This window comes from Ctenopharyngodon idella, chromosome 1, assembly GCF_019924925.1.
Source record: "Ctenopharyngodon idella isolate HZGC_01 chromosome 1, HZGC01, whole genome shotgun sequence".
Classification (NCBI taxonomy): domain Eukaryota; kingdom Metazoa; phylum Chordata; class Actinopteri; order Cypriniformes; family Xenocyprididae; genus Ctenopharyngodon; species Ctenopharyngodon idella.
In genome coordinates, this window is record NC_067220.1 from 6,042,436 (window position 1) to 6,054,625 (window position 12,190).

At 39.8% G+C, this 12,190-nt stretch overlaps 1 protein-coding gene across 3 annotated transcripts in view; it reads right to left on the reverse strand.

Annotated features, from left to right (window-relative positions):
- The window catches only part of LOC127521091 (neural cell adhesion molecule 2-like), a 253,209-nt gene that overhangs the window by 26,345 nt on the left and 214,674 nt on the right, over window positions 1-12,190 (reverse strand). For all 3 annotated transcript variants that reach the window (XM_051909983.1, XM_051909991.1, XM_051909974.1), the window contains exons 7-9: window positions 10,841-11,010; window positions 6,392-6,537; window positions 2,189-2,339 (exon numbers count right to left, since the gene is read on the reverse strand). In XM_051909983.1, coding sequence (XP_051765943.1) covers window positions 2,189-2,339; window positions 6,392-6,537; window positions 10,841-11,010 — 467 coding nt within the window. The remainder of the gene's footprint in view (window positions 1-2,188; window positions 2,340-6,391; window positions 6,538-10,840; window positions 11,011-12,190) is intronic.

The window sequence follows — 12,190 nt, forward strand, 5'->3', positions numbered from 1 at the left end:
ACACAGTGGCATAAATGTGCAATGTTAGCCTAATGAATGAAACAGCGACAAATGAATTTGAAGCAATAAAAAGTTATCTACGAAGGTCACATTTGACAAGGAGTGACCCAAAAAATGGTTTGGCATTTCAGGAGACGGACCTGGAAATTAATACGAATATGAGGAATTAATTACTTGGGAAGAATTCCTTCCATAATTAGCCCCACTGAGGGCCATTTTTCCTTTTGTGTAGATGCTCAGGATCATTCTTTTCTTTGAGGCCAATAAAGAAAAAAACTATTCATTAATTTCAAGTGGGGTAAAATAATTAATTAAGCAAGAAATATACAGCGCAAGTGCATTGGAAAGGCTACAGAGAAACTGCAAAATGAGGTTTCAAGTGAGAAGATGAGTTGCAACTTTGGCTCAATAGTCACTTTTTTTTGTGTTGCTATGTGGTTGCTAGGGTGGTCTAGGTGTTTGCTAGTGTAGCCACCTCTGAGCAGGACTCGAACCGGCGTCTCCGGCATGGGAGGTGGGTGCGCTAACAAGGATGCTAAAGACCACAGCCTCTAACGTCAGTCGTTATCGCCTCTTGAGATCAGGAGAGTGAGATTTACCTGCACAGCTCTAACTAACTGGCCTCCGTTACACTCACCCCCTAAACCTCACTCCCATCCGGGTCACGGCACCAATGTAACCCATCCGGTCCTACTCACCCCGCTCTGAGTAGGACTCAAACCGGCTTCTCCGGCATGGGGAGCATGTGCGTTAACAATGACGCTAAAGACCCCAGCTTTTAGCATCAGTCACTAGGGGAGTGTTGTTTACCTGCACAGCCCTTACTAACTGGCCTTCATTACACTCATCCCCTTAAACCTCACTCCCATCCTGGTCATGGCACCAATGTAACCCATCTGGTCCTATTTGCTTCGCTCTGAGCAGAACTCGAACTGGCGTCTCCGGCATGGAAGGCAGGGGTGCTAACAAGGACGCTGAAGACCACAGCCTCTAGCGTCAGTCACTAGCGCCTCTTGAGGTCAGGGGTGTGAGGTTTACCTGCACAGCTCTTACTAGTTGGCCTCCGTTACACTCACCCCCTAAACCTCACTCCCATCTGGGTCATGGCACTAATGTAACCCCTCCGGTCCTACCCACCCCACTCTGAGCGGGACTCAAACTGGCTTCTCCAGCATGGGAAGCGTGTGGGCTAACAAGGATGATAAAGACCGCAGCTTCTAGCGTCAGTCGCTAGGGGAGTGTGGTTTACCTGCACAGCTCTTACTAACTGGCCTCTGTTACACTCATCCCCCTAAACCTCACTCCCATCCAGGTCACAGCATCAATGTAACCCATTTGGTCCTACTCGCCCTGCTCTGAGTGAAACTCAAACCGGCGTCTCCGACATGGGAGTTGGGCGTGCTAACAGGAAGCTAAAGACCACAGCCTCTAGCGTCAGTCGCTAGCACTTCTTGAGATCAGGGGAGTTAGGTTTACCTGCACAGCTCTTACTAACTTGCCTCCGTTACACTCACTCCCTAAACCTCACTCCCATCCGGGTCACGGCACCAATGTAACCCACCCGGTCCTACTCGCGCTGCTCTGAGCAAGACTCTAACTAACTGGCCTCCGTTACACTCTGGTTGCTCTCACAAACATCCCTGCATAAATCAACAATGCTTGGTGAAAAAGTTTTTTTTGTGGATCTTACACTCCGGCATGGGAGGCGGCACTAACAAGGATGCTAAAGACCGTAGTCTCTAGTGTCCATCACTAATGTGGCTCTTGAGATCAGGGAAGTGAGGTTTACTCGCACAGCTCTTACTAGCTGGCCTCCGTTACACTCACCCCCTTAAACCTCACTCCCATCCGGGTCACGGCACCAATATAAACCCATCCGGTCCTACTCGCCCTGCTCTGAGCAGGACTTGAACCAGCGTCTCCGGCATGGGAGGCGGGCACTAACAAGGACGCTAAAGACCGCAGCCTATAGCGTCAGGCCTCTGTTACACTAGGGCAGTGCTATAAGGTTGCTACAGTGTTCTAAGCAGTTTCTAGGGTGCTGCTATGTTTGCTATGAACACTACTACTAGTAATGATTGACACCAAAGCATGTATTTTTAACTGACATACACATATACATAAGCTCTCACAAACATCCCTGCATAAATCAACAATGGTTGGTGAAAAAGTTTTTTGTGCATCTTACACTCAATATCCAAGAACATGCTCTTCTGATGGCCTCCGATCCTGCTGAGAGCTTCACAGTCGAATCGACCCCAATCTGAGAGTCGAACGCCGCTGATGGTCAACATGGATTTCCCATGTCGTCCACGCACTTCCACACGGCCATCCTGACTCTAAACCAACACAAACAAATCAATCCACATTATTGAAACTTTCCCATTTTTCAATTACAATTTTAGTTTAGCTTTACTAATTTAGTTGTGTGTTTTTGCTATTATTATTATACATTATTTTTTGGTATTTTTGGCACGTTTTAAACTGGTTTAGATCTTATTCGACCGGACATAGACAGTTTGTTGCTTTAGGGGAATACAGGTCTGATGTTGGACCAGTTTCTACTGGCGTCCCCCAGGGCTCAATTTTAGAAACATTACTTTTTAGTCTTTATTTATTCCTGATTGGCCAAATTTTATGAACTCTAGGTATTAAGTATCACTTTTCATTGTAAACATGGTCAAAGTGAGGCTGTCTCATTGCTCACTAAATGTATTTCTGAGACAAAATCATGGATGGCTAATAATTTTCTTTGTTTAAACGGTGATAAAAAAGGTCATGCTTGCCTGTACTTGAGTTTCAGAAGAAATTAAGGAATCTAGGAGTGATCTTTGATTCTTCATTGACATTAGACCCTCATGTATAGACTGTTCTAAATAGTTATTTTTTTAATCTTAGAGATATTGCAAAATTGTGTCCCTTGCTATCCTTCTCAGTTGCAGAAAAGTTTGTTTTCTCTCACATTGATTACTGTAACGCGCTTCTTACTGGGGTTTCTAAGCATACTCTAAATAAGCTACAGTATGTTCAAAATTCTGAAGCTAGAATTTTAAAGACCCCCTGTGGTGAAAATCAAGTTTTTAATGTTATTTATATGTCTATGTGGTGTTTTTAACATGCTTTCAGATGAATCATGTGCAAATTCATAAGTTCTTATGCTCACATACAAAGCAACAGCGAACTGAAATCGTGTTGATCAGCTAATGCGACCGAACACAACAGCAAACGAGTTGGTCTTGTTTACAATGAGAATAAATGTCTGTGGTGCAGCACTTTACAGCTGTAATGTGGTCACACTATCTGTGCTTGCGGTGAGATATGAGACTTTGAATATAAGGGGATTAGATGGAGTCCGTCCCCCAACGCCCACTTTAATGATCAGTGTTCTTCGCTTTCCCTGAAAAATCAATATGTGTCCACCCTCCACTTGATGCCTCGGAGTCTAGAGCGCACCGCAAGCTTCAGCGCCTGACAGTCCTGGAGCGGCTGTGCATTTTATTTGACAGGGGCCGTTATTGTAGGCTAGCAGAATCAAGCCTAAGGCTTCCCTTCCTTCACACTAATGCATGAGATTCATTTCTACACAGACAGCGAGAGCTGACGCACCTGCTCCTGGTGTTTTCAATGACGCAAAAACATACACAGGAAAATACATTCACATGTTCACATTTACTGACAAAAAAATATGAATGGAGTTTGCCCGTGCTAGAATGTTGTTTGCAGCTGCTAGGGTGTTATGAGTGAACTTCATTGTGTTGCTATGTGGTTGCTAGGGTGTTCTAGAGCAGTGGTATAGGGCTGCTGTGGTGTTATGAGTGGGTTTTGATACATTGCTAGTTTCTAGGATGTGGTACAGTAGGTGATGCTATGAGCACTACTACTAGTGATGACTGACTTAGTAAACACCACAGCATGTATTTTTAACCATAATAAATCTTAAATTCACACATGCACAAACACACAACCTGTGAACACAAGCACATGAATATAAACTACCAAAGCTCTGCCCGCATAAAAACAACAATGCATCGTGAAAAACCACCTTTCCGACTGAATGAATCTAATAAACAACTAATGAAAGCAGTTGCCAGAATCATATTTCTTATTCTGTGGTTTCATGACCTCCAAATACAAATTATTTCAGAGAGCTGGCCTGTAAGCAGATAGCAGAAACTGATCAGTGAGTAAAAACCACAGACACTCTCTCTCTCTTTCTCTCTCTCTGTGTGTGTGTGTGTGTGTGTCTGACATCATCTCGCCTTGGGCAGATGCTTCCTAACTGTTTGATATGCTACTGAGATCTCTGTGAGACGACAAAACCAGAGCACAGGGAAAAGAGGAGAGGATGACAGAGGAGCAAATTGACAGACAGACAGACAGACAGACAGACAGACAATAGATAGACAGACGGACGGACGGACGACAGATGGACGTCAGACAGACAGATGGACGACAGACAGACGGACGGACGACAGACAGATGATAGATAGATAGATAGACGGACGACAGACAGACAGACGGATGACAGACAGATGATAGATAGATAGATAGATAGATGGACGACACACAGACAGACGATAGATAGATAGATAGATAGATAGATAGATAGATAGACAGACAGACAGACGACAGACGACAGACAGACAGACGGATGACAGGCGTATGACAGAAAGACGGACAACAGACAGACGACATTTAGATATGATAGATAGATAGATAGATACATAGATAGATACATAGATAAATAGACAGACAGACAGACAGCTGGACAATGGAAAGACGGACGACAGACAGACAGACAGATGGATGACAGATGGACGACAGACAGACAGATGGACGACAGACAGACAACAACAAAGACGGACGACAGACAGACAACAGAAAGACGGACGACAGACAGACAAATGGACGACAGACAGATGACAGATAAGATAGATAGGTGATAGATAGATAGATAGATAGATAGATAGACAGACAGACGGACAACGGAAAGACGGACGACAGACAGACAAATGGACGACAGACAGACAGATGAGATAGATAGATATATAGATAGATAGACAGACGGATGACAGACAGACAGATGACAGATAGATAGATAGATAGACAGACAGACAGACGGATGACAGACGGACAACAGAAAGACGGAAGACAGACAGACGAATGACAGACGGACGACAGACAGACAGACAGACAGACAATAGATAGATAGACAGACGGACGGACGACAGACAACAGACGGACGACAGATAGACAGACAGACGGATGACAGAATGAGGACAGACAGACGGACGACAGACAGACAGATGACAGACAGACGACAGATAGATAGATAGATAGATAGACAGACAGACAGACAGAAAGACAGACGGACGAACGACAGACAGACAACAGATAGATAGATAGACAGACAGACGGATGACAGAATGAGGACAGAAAGACGGACGACAGACAGACAGATGACAGACAGACGGATGACAGACAGATAGATAGATAGACAGACAGACAGACAGAGAGACAGATGGACGAATGACAGACAGACAGACGGACGAATGACAGACAGACAGACGGACGACAGACAGACAGACAGACAGACAGACGACAGACAGACGGACGGACGGATGACAGACGGACAAACGGATGACAGACAGACAGATAGATAGACAGACAGACAGATGGATGACAAATGGACGACAGACAGATAGATGGACGACAGACGGACAACAGAAAGATACATAGATAGATAGATATATAGACAGACGACAGATGGACGACAGACAGACAGACAGACAGATAGATAGATAGATAGATAGATAGATAGATAGATAGACAGACAGATGGACGACAGAAAGACGGATGGACGACAGACAGATGGACAGATGGACAGATAGATAGATAGATAGATAGATAGATAGATAGATAGATAGATAGATAGATAGATAAAGCTTAAACTCTATATGTTCTGGAGGTAAAATTGTTGCACACTGGATTCGCCAATGCAACTCAGTTAATTTCTCATGCGTAACAGACTCCTGCTGTACAGTGTGTGTCAGTCAACACCTTCTGAACAGGGTGTTGTTGTGTTGGAGGGAAATGAGTGGAAGCGGGAGGCGTGGCTGACACAGACGACTGAACACCAGCGATTATCTCCACAACGCTGAACAAGACATTGAGGAGCTGTCATCTACCTGAGTCCTGTAATGATGAAATCATTAGAAATGCGGTCTGTGCTAATGATTATGAAACAGGAGCTACATGATCACTGCACCGCATCACTGTCACCTCCACTGAGCAGGTGACTCGAGATTTAAAGGGATAGTGAATTTTGAAATCCTTTCAAACCTTGAGACTTCAACAAGGTTTTTGGGTGAGTTATTATTGTGTTATTCACCTTATCTCCATCTGTGAACGTCTGTCCATCACTGGCTCTCCTCCATGAGATCTCGGGCAGCGGTTCTCCCTCAGCCGTACAGGAGATCATCGCAGCGCTTCCCTCCACCGCTGTGACGTTCCTCAGCTGAGTGATGTGAGGCTGGACTGAACGGACACACAGAGAGGAAGTTCAGCGAACAGCAGACGTTTCTGTCCTCAGAGTTTATTTTAGAGACTAATTACATCTCAATTTGCACTAAACACAATGTTCAGTGTGACAGAGGACATCACACTTACAGTCTTTAACCGACTCTGATTCTCTTTCTCAGTTTAGAAATAAATAAGAGAACAAAATGTTTTTTGCATTGTGACATTATTGGCACCCTTTGTAAATATGAGCAAAGGTCGCTGTGAAAATAAATCTGCATTGTTTATCCTTTTGATCTTTTATTAAAAAAAAAACAAAAACCTTTCATTTAAGTAAAACAGTTGAAAATGGGGGAGAAAGCTCATTATGAAATAAATGTTTTTCTCTAGTTCACGTTGGCCACAATTATTGGCACCCAAGTCCAAGTCTTCTTCTATAATGCCTGATGAGTTTGGAGAACACCTGACAAGAGATCAGAGACCATTCCTTCATACAGAATCTCTCCAGATCCTTCAGATTCCAGCTCCATGTTGGTGCTTCTTCTCTTCAGTTCACTCCACTCATTTTCTTTAGAGTTCAGGTCAGGGGATGGCAGAAGCTTCATTTTGTGCTCAGTGACACATTTTTGTGTTGGTTTTGATGTTTGTTTTGGATCATTGTCCTGTTGGAAGATCCAATTACAGCCCATTATTGGATTTCTAGCAGAATCAGTTTTTTTTTTTTTTTTTTTTTTTTCTGTTGGTATTTGATAGAATCCATGATACAATGTATATGAACAAGGTGTCCAGAACCTCCAGCAAAAAATAGGACGTACTTTTTATCCATGTGTGCACCAAACCCATCTGGTGGGTTTGCTACCAAAAAGCTCTTTTTTTAGTTTCATCTGACCACAGAAGCCGGTCCCTTTTGAAGTCTTGTCTGACAACTGAATATGCTGGAGTTTGTTTTTGGATGAGCGAGGAGGATTTTTCTTGAAACCCTCCCGAACAACTTGTGGGGATGTAGGTACTGTTTGATAATTTTTTTAGGCTTTCTGACCCCAAGACTTAACTAATCTCTGCAATTCTCCAGCTGTGATCCTTGGAGAATCTTTGTCCACTCAAACGTTCCTCCTCACCGCGCATTAGGACGATTTAGACACATGTTATATATATAAATTATTATTAATTATATAAAAAATTGTAAATATATTTATTGCATGCTTATACTGTATGTATATATATATATAATTGAGATTAATCACAACTAACAAAAGTTTGTTTATATATATATATATATATATATATATAAATTAATATTAATTGTATTAAAAAAGTGTACATATATTTATTGCATGCTTATATATATATTATATATATAGTACTGTCAAATTAATTATTAATTAATTGAGATTAATCACATCTAACAAACTTTTGTTTACATATATATATATATATATATATATAAAAATTAATATTATTTATATAAAAAATTGTAAATATATTTATTGCATGCACATATTATTTATATATATATTTTATATATATTATTTATATAATAAGAATTACAAAGAACTGCACATGACGTCTAAAGATATTTGGTGGCATAAATCTTCTTAAAGAACGGATAAAATTTAAAAAAGTTGTACCCTGAAAGTCACTTTGGATAAAAGCGTCTGTCATGTGCGTAAATGTAAATGTAATAGTCATGAAAATTACTTATAATAATACAAATCTTTTCTTTTTGGGTGAAATGTGACCTGGAGATTCATCCATATATCTGTCTATGAAAATACTTCTCATGGCACATTTTTTTCCTCTGAATATCTTCCTGTGAGTGCTTGTACTGCGATGTTCACATCAGTGAGGTCTTGATTTATGCTGAACTCACAGATAAACCCTGTTAGAAGTGCAGTGTGTGTGTGTGTGTGTGTGTGTGTGTCATAGATAAGCTGCTCTATGTGTCTTACTCAGCTTTCAGTCGAGGGCAAACAACCCCATGGTGAGTTTCATGCATAACAGCCGTTCCTGCTCTGTTTAAGTGTGCTGGAGAGAATGAATGAAACCCAACAGAAACAGCTCTTCACAGTGTGGGCCTTTGAACAACGTCTGCAGAGATCAAGGAGTTATTTGTAGCGGGAGATGCAGTCGAAACACCCAGAGGCTGCGGAGAGCAAGTGTGAGCTACACACACACACACACACACACACACACACACACACGTTCTAGCAAAGACAAACAGATAGTTGTAGATGTCGGAGTCTGGAAACACTTCAGGAAGCGTCAATGTTGTTTTGCTGACGAAAACTCGCCAAAAGTGGCAACAAGAAACAGTCTGTTAAAATGACCAAACCAACATGCTGCTGCAGGTTAAAATAACCCATGGTTGGGTCGGTCCATATTTGATCCATCTGCGGGTTGCAAAACAATCTAAATTTGGTTACTTTCAAGCCAGCGTTTTTTAGAGTGCTCTTTCCCATATGTTGTGATGAATGATGTATTTTCTGCAGCACTCAATCTCTGTATTGCTCGGCAAAATGAATAACCGTGAAACTCTTTCAGTGGCTGTAAACTGCAGCTGTTGACTGTGAACTGAAGCTCCCCTGAGAGCCGGAGACACGTACAGACGACACACGACACGCTGTAAACACAACGACTGTAGTGACATCGAGGTCAGCAGACACTACACTCGCAGAAAACAGCAGAGATTTAACTCATGAACACTTGACATTTGAGCACCACGACGTCAACCTTCAGAAACGGTCAGAGAAACTCACTCTCATTACTGTCATTGTGAAGAGCAGATGTTAGGATTGAACTCTACTTACTACAGAGCTAGAAATATAATCAAATATAATTAAAAATAATCATATTTAAATATGAGCAATAAATATTCAGGGTCTGAAAACAAATGATTGATAATTGATAATAAATAAACACTAATACACATTTATTTATCCAATTAAATATATTAACATTTATATTTAATATAATCACATTCATTATACTATATAATTATAAACTATATAGAATAATTTAATATATTTCAATATTTATAAACTGTATTGTTGGCCAATTTTTGCTTTATATATATTTTTATTTTCACAATTATTGCTGATTGAAGTGTTCCTTAAATATTTTAAAAATAAAAAAAATAAATATTTATAAATATTTATAAACTGTATTGTTGAATTACTGTTGACAGATGGTCAATATTTGCTTTATCTATATTTTTTATTTTTATAATTATTGCTGATAGATGGTTCCCTAAATATTTATAAATAAAAATAAATATTTATAAATGGTATTGCTGAATTTCTGTCGACAGATGGTCAATATTTTCTTTATATATATATATATATATATATATATATATATATATATATACACACACACATATATATATATATATATATTTTTCCACAATTATTGCTGATCGGTGGGTTCCCTGAATATTTATAAAAAAAATAAAAATAAAAAAAAATAATAATATATATATATATATATATATATATATATATATATATATATATATCTTGGAGGGTTCCCTAAATATTTATAAATAAAATAAAATAGAAATATTTCAATATTTTTAAATATTTCAATATTTATAATTTTCATTGATGAATTTCTGTCAACAGATGGTCAATATTTGCTTTATCTATGTTTTTATTTTCATAATTATTGCTGATCGAAGGGTTCCCTAAGTATTTATAAACAAAAAAAAAATATTTATAAATATTTCAATATTTATAAACTGTATTGATGAATTTCTGTCAAAAGATGCTCAATATTTGCTTTATCTACATTTTTATTTTCACAATTATTGCTATAAACGTCACAAAGTCACAGCTGTGTTGCTGCTCCACGTTTTGCACAACAAAACTCCCACCCAATAAGAGCGTCATATAAATGTGCCTTCTGAAGAACAACCGTCTCCGGCTCTTGGATCTTGATGGCGGAGAATAAATCTCCATACATTTCCATGCAAAGACAGGAGGTCCAATCAAAATAATCAGTTTCTGAATATGCACAGCAGCTTCATGAAAACATAAATTGAATCCGGGTCCTATAAAGAAGCTGCTGGAGTTTTGTCACGATAATTGAACAGTCTTTCATTTCCCTGTTTGAAATAGCGGCGCATTTACTGCGCTGCTGGCCTCATATTTGTGGCGCATCGCTTCATTTTCTTCAAGAGAATTTGAGTGGAAAGCAACTAAATGGAAAAAGAAGAGAAGAACCGTCTGTACTGCTGCCTTCCTCTGTCACACTGAGACAACACAGCAACAAACACCTCACAGAAGACTCAAGATGTGTCTGTTGAAGATGAATATTTCCTCACCGAACACTTTGAGGAACAGCTGACTCTCGGTGCTCCCGGCCTTGTTGCTGGAGCGGCAGGTGTACGGCCCTCCGTCACCTTGACGGATGTTTTTAATGGTCAGCGTGCTTTTGCCTCCGTCCATAGTGTTCAACACATACTGCTCCGATCGCTCGATCACGTGACCCTTCCTGAGGAGAGAAAGACTCAGTTAATGAGATGATTAACTGTAGCTGAAGTATTACGTCTTATAAAGTCTTTTGTGCTCTATTAGAACACGTTTTCATGCTTGAATGTTGATTATTTTCCTCATATTCTCCATTGTTCAGCTCCTCTCTTCCCAGTCTGTCAGTAACGCTCTGTTTAGTTCCTGTCTCTATGAAGCCCCTCCTTCTGAAAAGCACAATGTGCTCTGATTGGTCGGCTGGAGCAGCGTGTTGTGATTGGTGTTTGGGAAATGTCCCGCCCCTTACCATAACCGCCAGTTTCAACACACTACTAACTAACTCAACCAGGCCCCGCCCCTTTATTCTGCGCATTAATTATTTAAATGAGGAATATACACACAAAAGTGTTTCTGAGTTTAAGCTACAGAAAGTGCAGAGACCAAAGAACAGTAACCATAGAAATGAAGATTCGTGTAATAAACAATCTAATCTCAATAACAAGGCCACAATTAAGGGAAGTGAACGCAGGCCTCTATGCTACAAGACGACACAATTAGCCGCTGGCAAAACAAAGGGAACATCCAATTAGATTTAACAAGCTAACCGAAGCAGGAACACGAGTCTGGACTCAAACGCAAGCAATCCAGAGCTGAAAATGAAGATTCTGTCATCATTTACATAGAGGCATTATTCAGTGAAAATGAAAGAGAGCTTTGTGATCCACAGAAAAAAAAATCGAATTGGTAAATGAAGACAGAATGTTAATTTCTGGCTCAACTATTCCTTTCAATAGGATGCAGAAAAGATGCAAACAATAACTAATTAATAGCTGGAAATAATGATGACATTTAACTGAAGCAGGTGTGCTAACAGTGTGATGCGGTAAACCTAACAAATCTATCTGATTGAGCACATAAAACACACTTTATCCGTTCCATTATGATTTCTGGTCTAATATATTTATAAGAAAGTGTGAATTTGTCTGCACAAACAGGAAAAAGTGCATACATTTGTAGGAAAAGCTTTTTATGATATCGACGTTTACTGAAGTAACATATGGAAGCTTGTTTCTGCCACTGAATAAAATATAAAAAAAGTAATTGCGACTTTTTATCTCAGAATTGTGACTTTATTTCTCATGCAATTGCGAGTTATAAAGTCAGAATTGTGAGATATAAACTTGCAATTCTGATAAAAAAGTCAG